Source organism: Protopterus annectens, chromosome 13.part0 (assembly GCF_019279795.1).
Source record: "Protopterus annectens isolate FY-2018-M chromosome 13.part0, PAN1.0, whole genome shotgun sequence".
NCBI lineage: Eukaryota > Metazoa > Chordata > Ceratodontiformes > Protopteridae > Protopterus > Protopterus annectens.
Genome location: NC_056747.1, coordinates 140,780,464 through 140,805,481, shown reverse-complemented (window position 1 = coordinate 140,805,481; position 25,018 = coordinate 140,780,464). Strand labels below are relative to the sequence as shown.

Genomic DNA, 25,018 nt, shown 5'->3' with positions numbered 1-25,018 from the left:
CTTCCATTTTTCTGAGTAAGATTTCCTGGTGCTAGGCCTCATGGCCTCCAAAATTACATCCATAACAGCTTTAGAGAGAGGTGTTGCCTGCGACTAATGAATCTGCCATGCAGCCAGGTTTAGGGTTTTGAGCTGACCGTGCAGGATCAGATTGTTTTGTTGAGTCAGGTGTGAAATTTGAGGCAAAATCCATGGTGGGCCTTGAGCCAAGTTCTTTAAGATTGGGTACCAGTGCTGGCATGGCCAGTCTGGAGCAATCAGGATCATCTGTGTTTTTTCTTGTCTGGCTTTTAGGAGTACCTTTGAAAGGAGAGGCAGTGGTGGGAAGGCATAAACTTTTAGGCTTTTCCAGCTGAACGAAAGAGCATCCACTTTCCATGCTTGTGTGTAGTAAGTCCTTGCGCAGAATTGTTGTAGTTGGCAATTCAGTGGGGAGGCAAAAAGATCTGTCTGGGCATCCCCATTTTTGCGTTATGCTGAAGATTTGTGGATTCAATTTTCATTCGGGAGGGTCCATGATATTTCTGCTTAGATAGTCTGCCAGAGTATTTTTCTTTCCTGGCAGGAATTGTGCTTGCAGATGAACTTGATAAGTTAGAGCTGTGTTCCTCAAGGTCATGGCTTGCCTGCATAGGGGATAAGAATGAGTGCCCCCTTGCTTGTTTATGTACCACATTACTGTCAGTCTTTAATTGTCCTGGATGCAGAAGGTCCTTGAAAGCTGTTAGGGCATTTTGAACAGCCAACATCTCTTTTTGACTGATGTGAAGATGCATTTGGTCTGTGGTCCACTTGCCCTGAATACGTTTTCCTGCCATGTGTGCTCCCCAGGCGTAATCCGAAGCATCTGTTGTTAGAGTCTGCCGGGCTGTGGGTAGAGTGAAAGGCTGACCACCATCGAAATTCCTGTTGTAGGCAGGGAATTATTGGTCTCACTGCTTCTAAACTGTGAGAGTGTTGAGTCCAAACACGTTTTAAGTACCATTGTAATTTCCTCATATGCAGTCTGGCATATGGAATTAGTAGTACGCAGGATGCCATGAATCCCAGGGCCTGCAGAATTTTTCTTGCAGGGAGATGGGACTTTTTTGCCAGTAAATGAAAATATTGAGTCAGTTGTCCTTGTTTGTCTGTCGTGAGATAAGCCATCTGAGCCGTTGTATTCAAGCTGGCACCCAGGAATATTACCTGTTGTGAGGGCACTAGTTTTGACTTCTTTTCGTTTACTGTGTACCCTGGAGAAATTAGCAACCTTTTTACAAACGCCAGATGCTTTAGAAGAATGTCCTTTCTCTCTGCTTGAATGGGGCAGTCGTCCAGGTATGGATATATTTGAATTCCTTTTTGTCTGCAAAATGCTATTACTGGTGCCAGGCACTTTGTAAAGACCCTGGGTGCAGTAGATAAGCCAAAGGGCAGTGCAGAGAATTGGTAGTGCATTGTACCAGCTTTGAATCTGAGGTATCTTCTGCAATCTTGTCCGACAGGGACATGCAGGTATGCCTCTGAGGTCCAAAGTAACAAGCCAAGCTTTCTTGCCCAGCATGGGAAGAAGCTTCCGTAGTGTCAACATTTTGAATTTCAGAACATCCAGGTAAGTATTTAGAGTTGAGAGGTCTAGTATGGCCCCTCCAGGCTTTGTCCGTTCTGGAGACCAGGAAGAGTCTTGAGTAAAATCCTTGTTCCTGCTGTGGTACTTTTTGAATAGCTCTCATGTCCATGAGGGCTGAAATTTGTTTTTGAGCCTCTGCCTATTGATTTTGTGGCAGGTTTGGCATTCCTTTTAGCCTTGGTAAAGTGTGAAAGTGGAACCTGTAACCTTGAGACACAATATTCAGAACCCATTTGTCTTAGGTGATTGTTTGCCAATTTTGAGAAAAAAGTGCTAGTTTTCCCCCTGAGGTGGCTGCCAAAAGGGAAATGCTTGGCATACGAAGGGGGAAGATATTGGGACTGTTTCCTGTAAGGTTGAGACTTGTCCTCACCTCCTTTTGGGGTTGTTACCCCACTGTCATCTGTTAGAGCCTTGGGGTTGAAATCTGCCTCTTGGGTGTCTGTATCTGCCTCTCTGTGGCCTGTGACACTGGAAAGGACCAATTCTTTTTTGGCCAATTTCTGCTAAATCGAGGTGGCTGTACCTGTAAGAAATCTTTGACTGTTTGCATTGATTTAGCTTTATCCTCCATTTTCTTTAACACCTCATCTGCCTTAACACCAAACAAGGTATCATGCTGTAAAGGAGCATCCAATAATTTTGCCTTAACATGATCAGGTAAACTCTGTTCTTTTAACCAAGCATGTCTTCGAATCACAGAACCTGTAACTACAGCTCTACAAGAGGCCTCTAAAGAATCAAAACCACATTGCAGAGTACGTTTTCCCACCTATTCAACTGCATGCAATAAATCCTGCATTTCTTTATAGTCGGGAGCGTCTGAGCTTGCAAGCATTTTCTGTTTTAACTGAGCCATTAAATATTGTTGGTACTTAAGCATGTGAAACTGGCAATTTAAAGCCCTTACTGCTAAAGTTGCAGAAGTGTAAACTTTCTTCCCCCATCTATCCAATGCTCTAGAATCTGTCAGAGGGGACTGGATTTTTTGCAATGGAAGCCTTAACCCCTTTGGGACCCTGGGAAATGGTTTCTGGGTCAGCAGAAGGGTTTTTATAAAGGAACTTGCGAGAGTCAGGGACTCTATAATACCTATCTGGCCTGGCTGGTGCCAAGAATCAGGAGATAAGCTGGATTCAGAGAATACAACATCCACAATATCTAGCACAGGCGGAATAGCCAGAGGCCTGTGCTGAGGCAATAAAAGGAAGTCCCTGAGCCTTTTCTTGGATTCTGAATAATCCTGACTTTCCCAATGGAAATGCTCCCTCATGGTATGTAAAGTTTCCCCAAAAGAGTAATCCTCAGGAGAGAGGCTGAAGGGACAGATTCTTCAGCATCAGAGTCCACATAGGGGGGTAGAGAGTATCCCTGGTCTGAAGGGGAATCAGAGGAAATGGAAACCTGATCAGAGGAATCTGTATCCTGCCTAGGCCTTTTCTCAGGAGGGGGATGGGAACCCCTGATTAGAGTATGAGGTCTTCGGCCATTTTAAGCATCTGTTTCTTAGGCATAGAGGACTGTCCCTGAGAATGCTGTACTTGCTTCTTTGTCTTTAATGGTGTTTTTGTCTTGGCTGTTGCTTTAATGGTAAGTTGTGAAGGTCTGCTAACACCCTCAGAAGTCTATGCCTGCTCAGCGGCTCCGAACCCATCTGAGGGATTAGTTTCCGTAGGCCCAATACCTTGAGTTTCCAGAGGCCTAGTTGTCTCCACGTGGGAGTCAGAGGCGGCCTGTGGCTATGAGGTAGTGGGTGTCAGGGGCTGCGAAAACACCTCACCGAGAACCAGCGACTGACCTAGAAGAGGCTTTGTCGTCGGTTTTGGACCTCGGATGCCTGTCTTTATCCTTGTCTTTGCGTTTAAGAATTGCAGTCGTCGGTTGTTCCGACGGCATTGTATAATTGAACCTTTGGCCAAAGTAGTGCAAAGCAAAATCAAAACGTAGTTTTATTGTGCGTTTGTTAAATCTAGCACAAAACCGACTAGTGATATCGTGATCAGGGCCTAGGCATGGAATACGGTAAGAGTGAAAGTACTTATGAGGTATTTGCTTCCCACAAGAAATACAATTATTAACTTTTCCTGACATCGGTCTGAGGCAAGAAAAAAAAGTTTCCCCAATGGGGTACTTAGCTTTATTGAAGACTTCGGATCTGAAACTCTACTTCGAAAATCTCAGGAGTCTGCCGACAGACACCTGCAAACTGATTTTGCTTCGGGCACCGCGAGGCAAGAAAGACTGAAGAAAATGGCGTCTGATGCATCTTGTATACCCCCTGGCACACTGACATCAGGGAAGAAGCGACAGCAACCAACGCCGGACCAAGACTTTAGAACTCTGTCAGACTGCAGGACCGCCTGACGGCAGGATAACCCAACTGTAATGACTGCAGCAGTGTAACACGATGAACATCTTCATTTGTCTGCAACCTGTGGGTATCGGATCCGACTCTGATCCGAGCCGGCAGCTTTCCAAGCCAATAGATCCGAGCTCCAAGCTCCTTCCCTACCCATAATGCCCTGCCATCTCCCTCTAACCCTCAGATCGAATTTGCCAAAGGACAATAAGGAATTCCATAACCTAGGAGTGGTTCCAATCTGTTTCAATGACGTCAATGAAAGGAAGCCATATCCTGACTCAGATAACGAACTAAGGGTGCGGGGGGATGGAGGGCAGGTCGGTTGCAGACAAATGAAGTTACCTACTCAGATGAAACATTATGGTGAGTACATAACTTCTTTATCTGAAGTAGTTAACTTCATTTGCTCTGCAACATGTGGGACAGATTCCCCAGCTACCAACAACCTGGGAGGCCCTTATGGAAGGATATTCCAGAGCACTGCTGAGCCAAACAATGCACGTCCTCTGGAGATCAAATCCAATTTGTAGTGTGTAATAAAGGTACGAGAGGAAGCCCAAGTAGCTGCCGAGCAAATGTCATCCAAAGAAACCTTTGACCAGAAGGCAGCAGAAGAGGCCATGGATCGGGTAGAATGGGCTCAACTCTCAGGGGCTCAGGACGACCAGAGCTTTTGTAAGCTAGGAGAATGCACTGTGAAATCCATCTAGCTAAAGTTACTTTAGTAACTGGCTTGCCCAGACAAGATTTTGCAAAGGAAACAAAAAGTTGGTCAGATTTTCGAAGAGCTGCTGTTCTATTTAAGTAAAAGCGTAACAGTCTGTGAACATCCAGACAATGAAGTCTGTATTCTCCTTTATTCTGAAAATTTGGAAAGAAAACGGGCATATTAATGGTCTGGTTGATGTTGACTTCCGAAGCCACCTTGGGAAGAAAGGTGGGATTAGTCCTGAGGGAGACCCTGTCTTTATGACAAATTATATAGGGAGGTTTATTGCAAAGAGCATAAAGCTCCAATATTCTTCTCGCAGAAGTAATGACAATCAGAAAAGCCGTTTTCCATGATACATATTTCAAATCAACTGAAGCCGTGGGCTCAAAGGGTAGCCCAGTCAGAGCTTGAAGAACTAGGGTAAGATCCCATGGGGGGACTGGATCTTTAACGGGAGGTCTTAACAAAAAAGTTCCTTTCAAGAAAGCCTTGCATATTTTGGAGGATGCTAGCAGCCCTGAGCTGTTACCAACATGGTAGTGGGAGATAGCTGCCAACTGAACTTTAATAGTAGAAGCACTGGCTCCTTGATCAAAGATATGTGAAAGAAAGTCTACGACTGCTGGTATCGGAGCCGTAAAGGGATCCAAGTTCCTGTGCTCCGCCCAGATCGAGAAACGTTTCCATTTACTGTTGTAGATCTTCCTGATGGATGGTTTATGGGCGGCCACCAGGATGGCCTTAACCGAAGATGATATACCGGCAGTCCTAGCCATCAAGGGAACTGGATCAACCAAGCTGACAGCTTCAAGTAGTCCAGATTCGGGGGTCTTCAATCCTAAAGGGTGAGAGATTAGATCCGGTTTGGGATCCAAAATCCAAGGAGGATGTACTTGAGACCGCAGGTAAGGGAACCAGGTTTGGTGAGGCCAGAATGGGGCTATGAGGATAATTCTGCTCCCCAACCGATGAGCTTTCTGCAAGAATTTTGTCATTAAGGGAAGAGGAGGATAAGCATACAGAAGACCGGATGGCCAAGCATGAACTAGAGCGTCTCTGGGGGTTTCCCCTGGTGGGGGAATCAGAGCGAAGAATTCGCTGCACTTTGTGTTCGAAGGTGAGGCGAAGAGATCGCAGCAAGGTTGACCCCATTGGAGAAAGATTTGTTTTGCTACAGCAGGGTTCAGAGACCACTCGTAAGGTGAGGATCGTCCGACTCAACCTGTCCGCTAAGATGTTTAACAGACCCGGTATGTGCGTTGCTATGAGAAAGCAGTTGGTGGACATCACCCACTCCCATACTCTCATTGCCTCCCTGCAGAGTGGATAGGATCTGGTTTCCCCCATTTGTTTATGTACCAGACTACCGCCATGTGTCTGTTTGAAGTGCAATAGTTCCTGGAGGGAGAAGGGGATGGAGAGCTTGCAATGCTAGAAGCACCACCCTCATCTCCAGGAAGTTTATATGCAGTGAGGTCTCTGTGAAAGTCCACGTGCCTTGGACGGATCTGCCCATGCAATGCCCCCCCACCAGAGGAGAGAAGCGTCCGTGGTCACCGTGACTTGGGGAGGGGGTATAACAAAGGGGCGACCTTCTCGAAGGTCTCTGGAGTGGAGCCACCAAAGAAGCGATTCCCTGCAAATCCTGGTGAGAGGAATAGGTGTGGCCAGGAGTTGACAGAGGATGGACCATTGCACTTGTAACGTCCACTGAAGGATCATCATCTTGAGGCGAGCGAAAGGGGACAGATTGATGGCCACTGCCATAGATCCCAGGGCCCTTAGGACTAGTTCCACTGGTGGAGCTGATGATCGTAACAGATCTAGAACGTGAAGGCTCAGATTGCGAAGCCTGTCTGTAGTCAGAAAGACTCTGGATTGAGTAGTGTCTATCCTGGCCCCTATGAATTCCAAAATTTGAGTGGGTTGAAGGGAGGATTTCTGGAGGTTTACCGTGATCCCTAGGTGGCGGGCTAAGCGCAAGAAGTAGTCCATGCCTGAGCAGAGTTGATGCCTGGTGGGGGGCGGTTAGGAGCCAGTCGTCCAGGTACGGAAAAACCTGTATTCCCTGAAGCCTCAGGTGGGCCCCTACAACTGCCATGACCTTGGTGAACACCTTGGAGGCTGTGGTGAGACCGAAAGGTAGGACCCTGAACTGATAATGGCTGGCTCCCAGCCGAAAGCGGAGGAACGCGGATGGTCTGTCCATCACAATGTGGTAGTACACATCCTTGTTGTCTATTGAGCACATCCAGACGTTCTCCTGCAGAAGTGGGAAAATGGATTGAATAGTGACCATCCAGAATTTTTCCTTGGCAATTGACAGGTTGAGCGTTGACAGGTAGAGGATGGGTCGTAAGTCCCCCGTCTTTTTTGGCACCAGAAAGAACCTGGAGTAAAAGCATGATCTGGATTGTTCGGGGGGGGGGGGGCGTGCTGGATGGCTCTTATTCTTAGCATTCTTAAGATTTCTGATGCTGCTGCCTCCCTCTGATCAGGTGGGACATCAGGGAGTTTTGTTGCTCAGGGAGGGTGAGATAGGAAGGGGATTGAATATCCCCTGGATATGATTCGGAGCACCCAGCGATCTGTTGTAATGGACTCCCATTTCGCTAGGTGTTCTGAGAAGCACCCCCCGACTGCCTCCAGAGAGGAGCAGTCGGGCAACCCCTCAGGGCTGTTGCGTGGGTCGATCCAAAAAAGGTTCTCTCGACCCAAAATTTTTCAGGCCCCCTCTGCCCATGGGCCGGCGTCTACCCTGTCCCCCTCTGCCTCTGAAGGACAAGGTATCCGGAGCGAAACGGGATTGTTGAGCTTTCCGGAGCATCTTTTGTCCTCTTTGGTTCCTGGAGTAGGACCTCTGAGGAGCAGAGAAGTGGATCCCGACGGCAGACGTCTTCCCGTCTTTCTCATTCTGGAGAAGCGTATCGTGAACGGTTTTGCCAAAGTGTGTGTAACCGAAGGGGGCGTTAGCGAAGGATGCCTTGAAGGGTTCCACAAAGTCGCAGAGACGGACCCAGGCCTGTCTACGTAAGACTACGCCTGTTCCGCTAGCTCTAGCCGCTCCCTCTGTAGCATGGGAAAGGAGCCGCATAGACGTGTCTGTGATTGACTTGAGAGTGGTCATTCGAGCCAAGAAATTTAGCTTGTCCTCGGCCGACTGACTCTGGGGGTGACGCAGCGTACTCTAATCAGGTCTTGCTGCAGCCTAATCACATATGCCGTATAATTCAGTGACCTTACAGAGAAGGTCGCTGAAGAAAACATCCGCTTTACCAAACAGTCCATCATCCGAGACTCCTTGTCTGGAGGACGCACAGAGGAACTCTCCTGTGCTAATTCCTTTTTAGTGGCAGCCACCACCATGGCATCCACTGGGACACCCTTGCTCCAAACTGTCCTGTCCATGGGAGGGCTGAGGATCCTGTTCAGTCTCTTAGGAATTGGTTCAACAGTGTCCGGTACCTTCCATGCCCTGGTAGTAATGAGGTCTACCAGGGGATCGGCATGAGGGGCCACCCAAGAGGTAGATGGGCCTGCATCAAACACCTCCAGAAACACAGACTCATCCGAGGAAAGTTTTTGGGCAGACCACCCCCCTCTAATGCGTAACATTTCCATGAGGTCTCTGAAGGAGACTTCTTCGGAGGGTGACCTTGGGGAACCTTCCCCTTCCTCCAAGTCAGTGTCCTCTGTGAGGGACTCGAGTTCAAGTGTCTCCTCTTTCACTTCCGTTTGTGAGGGACCTCCTTGGAGGGGCTTGTCCGAAGAGGCCTCACCAACAATGTCTTGTTCCCCTACGGGAACAATCTGGGATGTAGGCGCAGGCTGTCCCTGGGGTCGGATGATGGAGGACAGGCCCATACGAGTGGGAATGGCGGGTGGATCCGAAGCAAGAGCCTGGGGCCTCGAATCCCTCAGGAGGACCCTTCTCCACGACGCTGAATGCTGAGGGGGAACTGCTTTCCCTTGGATCTGAAAGCATTCCCCTCAGATCGGACTTGCGGATCAGTGCCGAAGGTGACCCGACCGGATCCAAAAGGGTAGTGTGCCCCGACCTTGATAGAGCCGAAGGCCCACTGGCCCTCTCAGATCCGACGTTCAGCTCACGGCCCAGAGATCTCGAATCCGAAAATGGATCCGACAGACTCGAGGGTACAGTCGGCGCCGAAGTAGGAAGCACTGTTGGCGCCGACCCTACCCCGGCTCCGAAGCTAGTCAGATCCAATAGCTCCAAGCCCGAAAAGCGGGTCGGAGAAGGAGCGATGGGGGCAAAAAAGGTGTCGAGCTCCACCCCCCAGCAGGGGGGGGGGGCAAGAGCACTCCCATCTGCATCTGGGCCTGAAGAAATCTACACATCATCCGGTCCATATCAGCGTCTGACAAGCTTCTGGTAGAACTAGATGAGGCCACCGAAACCGGCCGGGAAGGCCGCCTGGATGACCTCGAAGGCGACCGGGTCTCCTCCTCCGGCTCCGGGGAGAATCGTGGAGAAGCCGAGAGGGTCCAAAGTCTGGGTCCGGCGTCGGCTGTCACCCTTTCCCCGACGTCAGAGCGCCTGGGGTATAAAAGCGTCAGCCGACACCATCTTCTTCAGTGTTTCTTGCCCCAGATGCCAGGTGCCCTCTAAGGAAGGCTAAATTTTGAAAATAGAGAAATTCCAGACAAGTACAACAACATAAAAACAAATACACCATAAAAGATTACCCCAGGTAGCTAAAATGAGGGGTAGAACCCCAAAAGAATACCACAGAGGGGTAGGTGGGAGGGAAAACCTGACTGCAGTTGCATACCTATCTGACATCTACATTTATGGTAGGTACAAAACTGTACTATGTCCTTCAAGGATGCAACTGCAGTCCTGACATAAGGGGTTGAATACCATAGCCAACCTGGGGGTGGTAGGCACTAAGACAAAGATGGTGTAGCTAAAATGCCCTGCAGGACTGCAGAAGCAAACCCTGCTCTGGATCTGGAATATAAAGGCAGGTTGTAATGTTTGGAAAATGTATGCACGGAGCTCCATGTAGCAGCTTCTAAAATGTCCTTTGTTGCCACTCCTCTTAAAAAGGCTGTGGAGGTGGCTGTAGCTCTGGTGGAATGTGGCCTGATGTCAGCTGGCACAGTTTTTCCATGAAAAGAGTAGCAGAATCGAATGCAATTTCCAATCCATTTAGAAATTGTCTGTTTGGAAATTGCTTTTCCCTGCAATCCAGCAGCCTAAGCTACAAAAAGCTGGTCAGATTTTCTGAAAGACTTTGTTCTGTCCAAGTAGTAGCGCAACTGTCTGTGTATGTCCAAGGTGTGAAGAAGTCTCTCGCCTTTATTTTGAGGATTGGGAAAGAAGGTAGGCAGGTGAATAGCTTGATTCAGGGACACCCTGGATACCACCTTTGGCATGAATGATGGATTGGTTCTCAAAGAAACTCTGTCCTGATGAAAAATGAGAAATGGTTGTATTGCCATAAGGGCCTGTAGCTCAGAGACTCTTCTTGCCGAGGTTACTGCCAGAAGGAAAGCTGTCTTCCAAGACAGAAATTTCAACTCGGAAGATGCTGCTGGTTCAAAGGGAGGAAGAGTTAATTTTTCCAGCATGAAGTTGAGGTCCCATGCAGGCACTGGTGGTTTCCTTGGAGGGTTGATGTTCTTTATACCGCTTAGAAACTGTGTTAGCAATGGGTGAGAAAATACAGGCGGATCAGTGTTATATTTGGCAGATATTGCTGAAGCATGTATTTTTATGGAAGAATATGAAAGGCCATTGTGGAGCATTTCAGCCAAATATTCTAGGATCTGTGGAATGCTCATCACTGATGGGTCTTGACCCTTTTTGCTGTTCCAGATAAGAAATCTCTTCCATTTTGCTGTGTATGTTTTTCTAGCGGAAGGTCTGCGCGCCTCCAGGATGATATCTTTTACCCTTTTGGAAAGTGTATCCTGAGGAATAGTCATGGAATCTTCCAAGCCGTCAGCTTCAATGTTTTCAAGCTGGGGTGTAGTGTCCTGTAATTGTGCTGTGTCAGAAGAAGTGGCCTTTGAGGAAGGAGCCACGGATTGGTGTGTGTCAAGCTCCGTAGCAGTGGGTACCAGTGTTGTCTTGGCCAGTCTGGAGCTATCAGTATGACTTTCGGTTGCTCTCTTGATCTTTAGTAACACCTTGGTCATCAAAGGAAGAGGTGGGAAGGCATATAGTGTTAGAGAGTTCCAACTGAAGGAGAGAGCGTCCACCTTCCATGCTTGAGGATGGTATGTCCTTGTGCAAAACTTTTCAGATGGTGATTGAGGTGGGAGGCAAAAGATCTATGTCCGGCCTTCCCCATGCTTGAGTTATTTGTAAGAAAATGTCTGGATGCAACATCCATTCGTGTGGATCCATGATGTTTCTGCTTAGGCTGTCCGCCAGAACATTGTCCTTCCTTGGTACAAACTGGGATTGTAGCTCTATTTTCAATTGTAGGGAAATATCCCAGAGATTCATTGCCAGTCTGCAAAGAGGGTAGGAATGGGTACCTCCTTGCTTGTTTATGTACCACAACTGTGGTATTGTCTGTCTTTATTAGTAGATGGCCCTGATGCATGAACTTTTCGAAGGCCTTTATTGCATGCATCACTGCCAGCATTTCTTTTTGGTTGATGTGCAGGTGCTTTTCTTTTTGTGTCCATTGTCCTTGAATGCATCTGCCCTCCATGTGCGCCCCCCATCCATGGTCTGAGGCGTCTGTTATGGTTTGACTTGTATGAGGCTTGCTGAAAGGCAGACCTTTGTTTATCTGGCTTGCTTGAGCCCACCACAGAAATTCCTTTTGAAGGCATGGAATGAGTGGGATCAATGCTTCCAGGCTGTGGCTGTGTTGAGACCATAGACTTTTTAGATACCATTGTAGTTTCCTCATATGCAGCCTTGCGTGTGGAATCAGAAGAATGCAAGATGCCATGAAACCCAGGGCCTGCAGGATTTTCCTTGCAGTCATCTGGGTGTGTGTTGCTAATTTTCTGAAGTATTCTGGTAATTGTTTTTGTTCATCTTTTGTCAGAAACGCCGTCTGGGTGTTTGTGTCCAGTGTGGCACCCAGGAAAGGTATTTGTTGGGATGGTACGAGACTTTATTTCTAAATATTGACTGTGTATCCCAAGGCCTGCAGTAGGTGAATGACATAGTCCAAGTTTTTTAACAAGGCTTGTTGGCTGTCCGCTTAAATAAGGCAGTCGTCCAGGTAAGGGTATATTTGTATCCCCTGGAGTCTGCAATGTGCAATTACTGATGCCAGGCATTTCGTGAACACTCTGGGCGCAGTAGTTAAGCCAAAGGGCAATGCTGAGAATTGATAATGCTCTGAGCCTGCAAGAAATCTGAGGTATCTTCTGCAACTTTGTCTGATTGGGACATGCAGGTATGCCTCCTTGAGGTCCAGAGTTACCAGCCAAGACCCCTTGCCCAGCATGGGAAGGAGTTGCTGTAAAGTCAGCATTTTGAATTTTGGCACAATAAGGTAAGTATTCAGTGCGGACAAGTCCAGAATGGGTCTCCATTGGTTTTCTTTTCTTGGAACAAGGAACAGTCTTGAATAAAATCCTTGGTCTTGTTCTGCAGAAGGAACCTTCTCTATTGCTCTTATTTGAAGTATGTTTGTTATTCGAGTGCCTCTGCACTTTGATTTGGTGGCAGGTTTGGCCTGCCATGTCTTGTTGGTAGTGTATGAAAATGGAATCTGTATCCTTTGTCTATTATGTCCAGTATCCATTTGTCCTTTGTAATATTGTGCCAATTTTGTGAGAATAAAGATAATTTTCCACCCAAAGGTGCTTCTAATTGAGCCCTGGATGGCGGAGTCAAAGTCAAGTCATTGAGATTGTCCCTGCGGAGCAGTGGAAGGTCCTGCCCCACCCTCTTTGGTTCGGAGGCTGCCATTGGCGTCCTCTGTAGGAGCCTCGAGTTTGCCCTCTGCCACGTCTGTTTTTGCCTTTTTGAAATTTGTCTGTGTCTGGAAATGACCAATGCTTAGAAGGCCAATTCCTGCTGAATCTTGGAGGCTGTACCTGAAGGAAATCTTTGACTGTTTGCACTGATTTTGCCTTTTCCTCTATTTTCTTTAAAACCTCTTGTGCAGTAGCACCAAATAGCTTATGTTTCTCTAGTGGTGCGTCCAAAAGCTTAATTTTCACATGGTCTGGCAATGTTTGTTCCTTTAACCAAGCATGTCTGCGTATGACCGCACCTGTCATTGCTGCTCTACATGAAGCTTCCAATGCATCATATCCACACTGATGGAAATGGTTGATAACCTGCTGAGTATTATGAACCAATTCCTGTAACCCCTTTCTATCTAATGGTTCAGGGGAAGCCAATTTCTTTTGCAAGTCATCCAACATGCATCCCTGATACGGAATCATATGAAATTGACAATTTAATGCCCGCATAGAAAGGGTGGAAGATGTATATACTTTCTTGCCCCACCTTTCTAAAGCCCTAGAATCTCTTTCCGAAGGAAGTGGATTCTTAGCAGTAGTGGAGGAAACCCCTTTAGGCCCCTGAGAAATAGTTTCAGGGTCAGCAGTATGGCCCTTGTACAGAAATTGATGCGTGTCTGGGACCCTGTAGTACCTGTCTGGCTTGACAGGAGCAGGGGGGAGGGAGTCAGGGGGAACACTAGATTCTAAGTACACATCATCTAAAACATTTAAAACTGGAGGAATAGCTAAGGGTCTATGCTGAGGTAGCTTTAAAAATTCCCTTAACCTTTTCCTAGAATCTGAGTATTCTTGGCCTTGCCATTTGAAGTGTTCCCTCATGGAATGAAGCGTTTCCCCAAAAGAAAACTCCTCAGGAGGAGAAGCAGAGGGAATGGATTCCTCCGCATCAGAATCCTCGTAGGCCAGGAAGGCCTCCTCCTGGTAGTCTGAATGTGCAGAATCACCTGAGGCCTCATCGGAGGACTGGGGATCTACCTGCTCAACCCTAGGCCTCTTGACAAAAGGCGGCTGAGAGCCTCTATCTGGATGTGGCTGAGAACCCCTAATTAAAGAAATAAGGTCCTCAGCTAAACTTAAAATTTGAGAACCAGAAGTGGATCCCAGAGAAACAGATCTTGGAGGGAGAGACTTAGCCTGTTTGGCAGCCTTAGCACGTGTGTAGGCCTTAATGGACATAGACACTGGAGGGCTGGCAGCCCCACGTGCTGGAGTAGTCTTATCCACTGAAATGGTGTCAGAAATATCCTGGGCTACAGTCTCAGAGGGGAGAACAGAAACCGGCACCGAGCTGGCCTCCGGTACCGAAGTAACCGGTGGGGTGGTGTCATCGGTCTGTAGCGGTTGTGAAACCGGCTCAGAAGAGACCGAGACACTCGCGGTAGGCGTAAGCGTGGTGTCGGCAGAGACCGCGGGTGTCAGTCCTTATCCTTCCGTTTTTTTTTTAGGTAAATGTGCTGTCGGAAGCTCCAACGGCATGATATAACAGAAATCTTCCCCAAAATAATCCTGTGCAAACTCTGACCGACGCCCAAGAGTGAGTTTGTTGAAAGAAGCACAAGCTGTACAAGCCGAGATGTTGTGTTCTGGGCCTAGGCAGGGTAAACAGTAAGAGTGGAAATCCTTATGAGGTATTTGTTTCCCACAAGTTAAACAATTATTAACTTTTACAGTTTTATCTGACATCGGCTGAGGAAAGAAAAGGTCCCCAATGGGGTACTTAGCTTTTTTGAAGACTTCAGTAGCTGAAAACACAGGAGCTGACCGACCGGCACTTGAACTGCTTCTGCTTCGGGCGCCGCGAGGCAAGAAAGACTTTAGAAGATGGCATCGGCTGACGCTTTTATACCCCAGGCGCTCTGACGTCGGGGAAAAGGCAACATCAGCCGACGCCAGACCCAGACTTTGGAATCCGGCCGACCGAAGGGCTGCCTGAGGCAGGACAACCCATATGTCAGGACTGCAGTTGCATCCTTGAAGGACATCATCTTGAACCACAAATTTCGACCTCCCCATTTGTTCCTGGAAAAGGTCCGTGCAGGGATTGAAAAATATATACCCACTGCAGATAGGGCCTTTCCGTCCTTATCACACCTGGAGTGTTTATCTTACCGTGGGGCTAAACAAGGAAGAACGGTCAAAAGGAGCACTGACGAAAGATGACTGAAGGGCTCCGCAAAAATCATAGGCGCATCCAGGCATGCCTCCTGAGGGAAATGACAACTCGGAGCACTTGCTGTGTTCTCTGCAGCATGGAAGATGAACCTCATGGACGAATTCGCAACAGATTGAAGGGATGGCAACTGTGAGGTCAAAGAAGTTGGAGCCTCTGCAGTAGTGGCCCCTGAAAGGGAATTTGAAAGTTCTTTAATAAAGTCTCTGCAATCTCATGAAGTATGCCAAGTAGTTCAGCGATTGGACAGCAAATATCAGTGAAGCGTATACTCGCTTCCCAAATCTGTCTAGTGCCCTAGATTCTCTATTTGTAGGACTGACAGTGGAACTCTGTTCTGCAAGTTCCTTCTTTGTAGCCGACACCATGACCATTGCATCAACTGGTACTCCCTTACTCCTTCCTACCGGTGGAGCCAGAATCCTGTCTGGTCTCACGGGGAGCGGCTCAATCATATGAGCTTCCTTCCACTCCCTCTTAAGACACCAAATCAATGAGGTCATCAGCAGGCAGAGTGACTCAGGAGGTAGATGGACCAGTCCTGAAAACTTCCAGGAATACTGACTCCTCAGGAGTTGGAGTTTGGGCAGAACAGCCACCCCTCCTGTTTAAGGATCTCAAGGACGTCTCCAAATGAGATGTCATCAGGGAGTGAGCTGGGAGACCCTTCTCCCTCATGAAAGTCAGCATTCTCAGCGAGTGACTCCTGGGGTGGGGGTCCAAGTGCTTCTTCTTGCAAGTCTTCTCCCTAGAGAGTTGTAGATGGAATGATCCAGAAGAGATGACAATACCCAGCTGGGCGGTCTGGAAGCTCTGGGCTGGCTGCCCCAGTGGTGTACAATGCTGAGAATTGCTGTGAAATGTCCCACCTGACCTACCAGAGCAGAAAAAACCTTCACCACCTTGAAAGCAGACCACTCAAGAGAAGGAAGCCAATGGAACCAAGAAAGCGAGTTTCTGGCCTGCCACCTCTGTCTGCTTCGAAACCCATCGGCCAGAGATGGAAACCAGAGCCAAGCTTGTCCAAATGCCAAAGTCCAGGCCAGTGTGTTCAGAGTAACACTCAGATCTGAAGACAAAGCTGTCCTCATAGCAGACAGAAGGGCCCGGAACAATCGGATCCAAGGACTTACACAAGTTGGGTTAGAAGAGGAGTTACTGGTTTAGTAGTAGACAGATTGTGTTCCTGACAAAAGGGGGGTAGGAATCATGAAGACGCCCTTCTGAAATTGCTTAGAGAAGAACCTCCTTACGATCCTTTCCACATCTGCCTCCATGAGACTTCTGGAGGAATGAGAGGACACCACTGAATTAGAGTGCTTCTTCAAAAAGGGGGAGGGCACCCCAGATGGTACTGGATCCACAGTGGGAAAATGAGTAAAAAGCAATGGCTTAGGATCAGAGGACTTCAAACCCTTACTGTGTTTTGCTGGATCAGAGGAAGGACTTCTGAGATACCCGATTGGAGAGGATGGGCAGATTGGATTTGGATTTCTTTTTCTTTGGTTCTGAAGAAGTTGAAGCCATGGAATCTGAAGATCTGGACCTTTCAGAAGAGTCCTTGGATTTTGCTTTGGGAGACTGAACTCCAGCAATGGCCTGTGAAAAAGGAACTGGCAATAACATTTTTAATATTTGTTTCTCCTTTCTGAGAGCACTCTGGGGTTGAAATCACTGCGAATGTCACATTCCTGGCCTAGGTGCTCAGCCCTTAAACAGTACACAGAGTGGGCATCAATAAACGGTATCTTATGCCCACATTTTGTACATTTTTAAAGTCTTTTTCAGACACGGTAACAGGTGAAACTCTAAACAACCAGATATCAGCAACATAACTAAGATACTGATTCAGACAGTAACTAAATATTGCCACTACAGAAAGCAAAGGGCAGAGAAATCTAGCATTTTTTTTTTAACAGAAAAAGGTAAAACACTCAATGGAAAGAGATATGTAAGGGCAGGGAAAGCCTACCACAATGGTAGCAAGAAAATAAGTGTATAAAAGAAACTGAAGAGTAGAACAGCTTGATGGAAAGTACAAATTTAGTAAACAGTGAGACTTACTAACAGATAGCAATTAAAGATAAAGTTTTAAAGAGAACACTTGGCTTAATATGATCACTCGAGAGCAGTTGTCAACCACGTCCACGTCTGGTCGCGAAAGGGACAAAAGAGATCTGAGGGAAGTTGGGAATAGTGCACTGTGGGTAGAAAAGGAGCTCGAGACTTGTCTCCACCAGCTGAAGTAATGGCAGAGTCAGATCAGAGTCCATACACTGAGGAAGGAATGAAAACTGACATCAGATCAAGGACCTATTACAGGACTTCTCAGGGGAGGCCTGAGGTCTATTCTTAATGACTAGGGGAAATTTGGCAAGGGCAGTGGGGAACTATTTATTTTTTTTTACTGATAAGTGCCTTGTGATCTTTTACATCCACTAGAGCTGCCACCAACTCAGACAAAAGGAACTGTGGTTGAATGTCTCATCCGAGAGCTGCCACCAACTCAGACAAAAGGAACTGTGGTTGAATGTCTCATCCGAAAGGACACCACAGAAGAAGTGCAACATCCCCTACGGGACAATCAGTCACAACAAGCAAGTGGAGCCTCCTGTGTTGAAACCCAGATAATGATATGCCAGAAGGTGTATCACCTGCAAACACCTAACCAATGCATCAAGTGGGCAGCAAGTGCAAAAGACCTTGAAAGATCATACAGAATTGAATGCGAGGACTGTTCTGCATGAACCCGAAGACTACAATGAAATGAAACAATCTGTCCCCTACAGAAAGGGCAAAAGCCTTCACATTTCTCCAAGGGTGAAGGATGATATCTACACTCCTGACAGTACACTACTGCTTAGTCCAAACGTTCTGGTAAAACCACTTGTTCCTTTAGAGGAGATGCAATAAGCTCTAGGGCATGGCCCAAAATAAGTAAAACCCACTGGGGTTCTCTGTGATGTTTCTCCAAGCTGAGCAAACTCAAAACCAACCACCCTGTAGGCAACCTCAGACCACCATCAAAACTGAGGGATTATAGGTGTCATCCTCTTGGAAGACTTGACTAACATCAACGTGGAAAATGACAGCATGATGCTTGACAACATTCCTGAAATGAGCAGTCTTTTTTCCTCATTTTGTTTAGCTAAATATAAAACAGAAGGTGGGAGAGGAAGCAGAGTGGCACCATAACGGACCTCTATGAAGACAGCCAATTTCCTCAACAGTTTACCAAACAGATCCTAGGTTGCTTGCTAAAAGCAACTCTCTTTTGAGCATCTATAATGGTGCTATTGAGCTTAAATACTCAAATGTTTCTCACACTGTTGCTTTTTTTTTGGGGGGGGGGGGCAGATCTCCACATTGCTTCTTTTAGACAGGAGATTCTACACTTGCAACTCTTGAGCATGTGATGAAATTGTGACTTGTCAGGACAAGGCCTCAAGCTTGTTCTTGTTTACATACTCAAGGACAGCTTGGAGTGCCTGTCTCAGGGTTTTTTTTTCCTAAAATGAGCACAGATCCCACAGAGTTCCAAGCAAATGCACAAATATAAAAATCTGAGGCATTTGACTACCACAGGCTCACTTGTCAACCTCTTCCTGAGAAAGGAAGAGAGAGTGCTACACTATGAAGAATGGGAAATCAAATGTGTTAATTGGGCATTGAGGATTCAAAAACAGGGTTAAATTGTGACAGGCTAAAAAAAACTGCAGGTCTCAGAAAAAACAAAACTGATTGGAATACTTCATATATACTGAAAGGTTTATACAGAAACCTGCTGTTCCAACATAAAACATTCAGTTAAATTAAACTCAGAAAAAATTAGCCCAAATAATATTTACATATATTCTATTTAGAGACACCACCCCTGCAAATTATTTAGAACAAGTAACCACAAAACGCAACACCTGCTTGTTACTATTATTACCGTAAAACATTGCTTTTCATTCACAGTACAGCTTTGTTGTTGAAAAAGAACTGAAGCCACAACCATCTAATGCAAATAGACTTCCAAACTGAGGAACAGCTATCTGCAAAATGGCCATCCTTGCAGGGTGGTCTTGTGCTCTCAGCATGCTTTCAGTCTACCCACCCCTTGGCAATACATTGAGCAGCTCCTGAGTTAAATATATTTAGGCAGCAGACACTGTTGTAACTGGAATGAAAAAATACAGAAATCCAGCTTGGAAATCACAAATAAAGAACAGAAAAGAAAATTACCTTTGTTACCATAACGACGACAAAGTTTTTCTCATCAATTTTGTAGTCCCTGATAGGAGTATCATCATTAAGAATTTTACCTGCACAAACACAACCCAAAAATTTAATACATTAAACAAACAATATAAAACACAAAAATCAGAACAGAGGTTCAGATGTCAAGTCAGATTTACTAATACATTAAAAATTCATATTAAGAATCAGTCACTGAAGAAAAAGTGCTAAAAATGCACATTTAAAGCCAATTTAAGCAATACCCACTGCAGGGAGTCTGTTTTTTAATTTACAGGCCAATATGCAAATGTAGACTATTCATTCACTTTCCAGTTACCTGGCTTTATTCATTTAAGGGTCACAGCACAGCCACAGTCTATCCATACTCTAAATATGCCCTAAAGTATAGAAACAAGTTCATGGACAGGATGTCAGTTTACTGTGGGATACATGAACATATGCACAAATATAATAAGCTCAAACATATCTACAGGCAACTTGGAAGCTTGACAATTCACCTATACAAGCATAGCACTGAACAAATTTCTTCACCAGGTTTTATCGTGAATGAAACCCTTTGGGCAGTTAGGGAGCACCAACCACAAGACAGAAAAACAAGCTCAAGTTTTTAAGTTGTCACAAGGCACAGGTGGTGAAATGCTATTTCGTCACTTTACAGGTTTACTGATAAAGTACAGTTGTGTACACTTACCATAAATGTAGACGTTAGAGTGTATTCACTGTTGCAGCCATTACATTTGGGTTATCTGCTTGCAGTAGCCCTCAAGTCGGCCTGATTAACCAAGTCTTGGGTCCTACACCGGATGCTGTCTCTTCTTCCGTGACGTCAGGTCATCAGGCGTATAAAACATGCAGCCGACATCATTACATCAGTTTTTCTTGCCCCAGATGTTAGGTACACCCCCTAATTGAAAGCAATTAAATCTATAAATATACAAGGTTATACCTCAAACAAAAAAGCCAATACACCAAAAAGCTTTTAAGCATTGAAAAGGAGAGAAGAGGTATAGCCAAAAAAAGTCAGGAGGCTGGGGGGGGTAACCAGGACTGCAACAGTGAATACACTCTAACATCTACATTCATGGCAAGTGTACACAAAGTACAGTTTTGTACCTACCATAAATGTAGATGTTCGAAGATCCACATTGCTGCAGTCCTTACATATGGGTAGTCCGCTGTCCTCGGTCGGCCCGAATACCAAAGTATTAGGCTGACATCGGTCATGGCCGCTCAGATCTGACATCAGAGCGTCAGGGTATAAAAGCGCATGACCGACGTCATATCCTCAGTCTTTTCTTGCCCCAGATGTCAGAAGGCCCTAAAAAGAAAGGCCACAGCCCAAAAACAGGATACCTCCCAAAAACATGCCCAACAACAACCATCACCCAAACCATATAACCATGCCAAACTACAGAGGGGAAGGAGGGAGGGTAAATTGGACTGCAGCAATGTGGATCTTCGAACATCTACATTTATGGTAGGTACAAAACTGTACTATGTTCTTCATCTCACATTGCTGCAGTCCTTACATATGGGTAGAATCCCAAAGCAGAGGTAAAGGGAGGATGGCAAAATCATAAAGCATTAGGGGCTGCTAAAATGCCCTGTAATATTGCAGTGGCAAATCCAGCCCTAGACTTAGAATAAAGAGGAAGGTGGTAATGCTTGGAAAAAGTATGTACTGAACTCCAAGTAGCTGCTTCCAAAATATCTTTTGTAGCTACCCCCCTTAGAAAGGCAGTAGAAGTGGCAGTAGCTCTAGTGGAATGAGGTCTGATTCCAGCCGGAATCTCCTTACCATGATGGGAACAACAGAAAGAAATACAAAACCCAATCCATTTAGAAATAGTTTGTTTTGAAACAGGTTTTCCCTGAGAACCCAAAGCAAAAGAAACAAACAACTGCTGAGACTGCCTGAACCCCTTGTTCTGCTCAAATAATAACGTAACTGCCTGTGAATATCCAAAGTATGCAAAATCTTCTCCCCTTTATTTTGAGGGTTTGCATAAAAAGTAGGCAAATGAATAGTTTGGTTCAAGGCCACACTAGAAACCACTTTAGGCATAAAGGAAGGATTAGTACGCAAAGATACCCTATCCTTATGAAAAATCAGGAAAGGTTCCACTGCCATAAGGGCCTGTAATTCAGAAACCCTTCTTGCAGAGGTAATGGCCAACAAAAAAGCAGTCTTCCATGATAAATACTTCAACTCGGCAGTAGCTGCAGGCTCAAAAGGTTGTAGAATAAGCTTTTCCAACACAAAATTGAGATCCCAAGCAGGAGTAGGAGCTCTACGTGGGGTCTTATGTTCTTTGCCCCTCTAAGAAATTGCTTAAACAAAGGATGGGAAAATAAAGGAGGGTCACAGTCATAGTGAGCAGAAATGGCTGCAGCATGAACCTTTATCGAGGAGAAAGACAAACCCTTGTCCAATAACTCAGTAAGATATTGAAGAGAAACACTTAAATCAGGCTTGGAAACATCAAAGTCCTTCGCTTTGCTCCAAATGAAAAATCTCCTCCATTTATCAGCGTAAACTTTCCTTGTACTAGGCCTTCTGGCCTCCAAAATAACATTCAAAACTTGTTGTGGAAGCCGAGACCCTCCAGGGTCTAAAACAGAATATGCCAGGCTGTGAGATGCAGAGACTGAATCTTGACATTGAGGAAGTGATTGCCCTCCTGAGACAAAGATGCGCAATCAAAGGCAGAGGCCATGGAGGCTCCGTGCCAAACTCCTCAGTAGTGGGTACCAGTGCTGTCGAGGCCAATCCGGGCTATCAGAATCATGGATGGCTTGTCTATTCTGGCCTTCAGGAGTACCTTGGGAATGAGAGGCAGAGGTGGAAAGGCATAGACATGAAGATTGCTCCAACTGAATGATAGAGCATCCACCTTCCAAGCTGTGGGATGAAACATTTTTGTGCAAAACTTTGGCAACTGGTAATTTAGTGGAGAAGCGAACAGATCTATGTCTGGAGTCCCCATAACACTGTCAACTTTTGAAACACATGAGGATCCAGTTTCCACTCGTGAGGATCCACAATTTGTCTGCTCAACACATCCGCTAAGGAGTTCTGTGCTCCTGGTAGAAACCTTGCCTGAAGATTGAGGTGTAAACTGAGAGCAGTCTTCCACAAAATCATTGCTTGCCTGCAAAGAGATGCGAATGGGTTCCCCCTTGCTTGTTGATGTACCACATGACAGTAGTGTTGTCTGTTTGAATCAACACCTGTCCTGGGTGAAGTAAATCCTTGAAAGCCATCAATGCAAATTGGACTGCTAACATCTCCTTCAAGTTGATATGCAAATACTGAAGTCTGACAGGCCACGTGTCTTGCACCCATTTTCCATTGAGGTGTGCTCCCCAAGCCTTGTCCGAGGCATCTGTCGTTAGAATCTGACTCGCCTCTGGTCGGGTCACAGAGAGTCCCTTGTTTAGGTGACATTCCTGAGCCCACCACAAAAATTCTTTCTGAATGCAAGGTATTATCTGAATGACAGTGTCTAGATCTTGGCAGTGTTGTGTCCATACATTTTTGAGATACCATTGAAGCTTCCTCATATGCAGTTTGGCATTGGGAAGCACCAGAATACAAGATGCCATGAACCCTAAGGCTTGAAGGACTGTCCTTGCAGTCAGCCTGGACTGTAGAGACATTTGATGGAAATAAAGAGAAAGGCTTCTTTGTTTGTCCGGGGTCAAAAAGGCCATCTGGGAAGCTGTATTCCGTCTCACACCCAGAAAGCACATGTCCTGAGAGGGTACTAGACTGGACTTTGTTTCGTTCACAGAATACCCTAGGCATCTTAAACACTACCATCACATACTGTAGATGATGCAGAAGTTCGTCTGTGTTGTGCAATAATCAGGCAATCGTCCAAATAAGGATAAATCTGTATTCCTTTTAACCTGAAAAAGGCTATCACTGGAGCCAGAACCTTTGTGAACACTCTGGGCGCAGTAGATAAGCCAAAGGGCAATGCAGAGAACTGATAATGTAAATTTCCAGCCAGCAGGTACCTCCTGCAACTGGGCCTGATAGGAACACGAAGATAAGCCTCTTTGAGATCCAGAGTTACCATCCAGTGATCTTTTCCCAACAGAGGTAAAAGCTGTTGTAACGTCAGCATTTTGAACTTTGGAATGTCCAGATAAGTGTTTAGGATAGATAAATCCAAAATTGGTCTCCACGTGTTCCCTTTCTTTGGTACTAGAAACAGGCGAGAATAAAATCCTAGTCCCACTTCTGACAGAGGAACTGGCTGTATAGCTCCTATTTGAAGAAGTAAAGAAATCTGCTTGTGAGCCTCTATCCTTTGCCGAGGAGGTGCCTCTGGCATGCCTTTGAAAGGAGGCAATGTATGGAAATAGAACTTGTAGCCTCGGTTTATAATGTCCAATACCCATTTGTCCTGGGTGACTAAAAGCCAGTTTTGCTTGAAGAGTGCTAATTTTCCTCCCAAAGGAGCTGCCAGGAAAAAGAATCTGACAGCTGAAAATGCAGGTCATTGGGCCTGTTTACGAAAGGACTGGCCCCTGCCCTCACCTGCAGATTGTGCAGGTGAACTCCAAGTTCTAGGCCTGAATGTACTGTGAGCTCTGCCCCTGCCACGTCTAGATCTACCCCTAGACTGAGAATCAGAAGAAGGGTAGGTCCACCCCTTAGTAGGCCAATTTCTACTAAACTTTGGAGGTTGCACCTGCAAAAAATCTTTAACAGTCTGCATAGACTTAGCCTTGTCTTCCATTTTCTTCAAAACAGACTCCACAGGGGGACCAAACAAAACTTCAGACTGTAAAGGGGCATCCAGAATTCTAGTTTTAACATGCTCAGACAAATTCTGATCCTTAAGCCAGGCGTGCCTATGTAGAACTGCTCCAGTGGCAGCCACCCTAGAAGAGGCCTGTACAGCATCAAAACCACACTGCAAAGAATGCTTACCCACCTGTTCAGAGACATGTACTAAATCCTGCAATTCTTTACACACTATGCCCTCTGCCAAAGCATCCACTTTAGATTTTAGCTGAGAAAGGAGGAAATTCTGATACTTCAACATATGAAACTGGCAATTTAAAGCCCTCATTGCTAAAGTAGAAGAGGTATACACCTTTTACCCCATCTATCCAAAGCTCTAGCTTCCTTATCTAGAGGAACAGTTCTTTACAACAGAAGCTCTAACACCCTTAGGCCCCTGACTAATAGTTTCTGGGTCCGCCCTAGGACTCTTATACAGATATTTATGAGCCTCAGGCACCCTGTAATACCTGTCGGTTTAACTGGCAGGAGGCAAAGAATCTGGATTAAGGGAAGCCTCGAGAAAACATCTTGAACAACATCCAAAACAGGAGGTATAGCTAAGGGTCTATGCTGTGGTAAAACAAGAATTCCCTAAGCCTCTTTAAGTGAATCAGAGAAATCCTGTCCTCCCACTTAAAATGCTCCCTCATGGAATGCAGAGTTTCTGAAAAGAAAAATCCTCTGGAGGAGAAGCAGAAGGAGTGGAATCCTCTGCATCAGAATCCGAATAAGGGGAAAATCTTGAATATCTTCAGCAGAAGAGTCTGAGTCGTCTGAGGCCTGATCCAAACTTTCCAACTCTGGCTCCACCCTGGGCCTCTTATCAGGAGGGGGCATAGAACCTCTAATTAAAGTAATCAAATCTTCTGCCATTTTAAGCATGTGCTTTTAGGCACAGACCCTGAAGTACCTGGAGGGACACCAGAGGAAGGCAAAACAGACCTGCCCTTAGAAGAAGCCTTAGGAATAGTAGCAGAAGGCCTAACCACCTTAGGCATAGAAGGGAGAACAGTAACCTGAGAGGCCCCTTCAGCTTGACCTGACTCCTGTGAGGCCACATCCTGCAAAATCAAAGTTTCCCCCTGAGACTCAACAGAAACTTCAGCGGATCCACCTGCTCCACTGTAGCTTCTGCAGGACCGGCGTCC

The 25,018-nt window shown here is 46.1% G+C and overlaps 1 protein-coding gene across 1 annotated transcript in view; it reads right to left on the bottom strand.

Annotated features, from left to right (window-relative positions):
- Positions 1-25,018, bottom strand: part of LOC122817666 (UV excision repair protein RAD23 homolog B-like) — a 660,004-nt gene that overhangs the window by 356,972 nt on the left and 278,014 nt on the right. Inside the window, exon 3 of the mRNA XM_044090733.1 lies at positions 19,055-19,134. Within this exon, the coding sequence (XP_043946668.1) occupies positions 19,055-19,134 (80 nt within the window). The remainder of the gene's footprint in view (positions 1-19,054; positions 19,135-25,018) is intronic.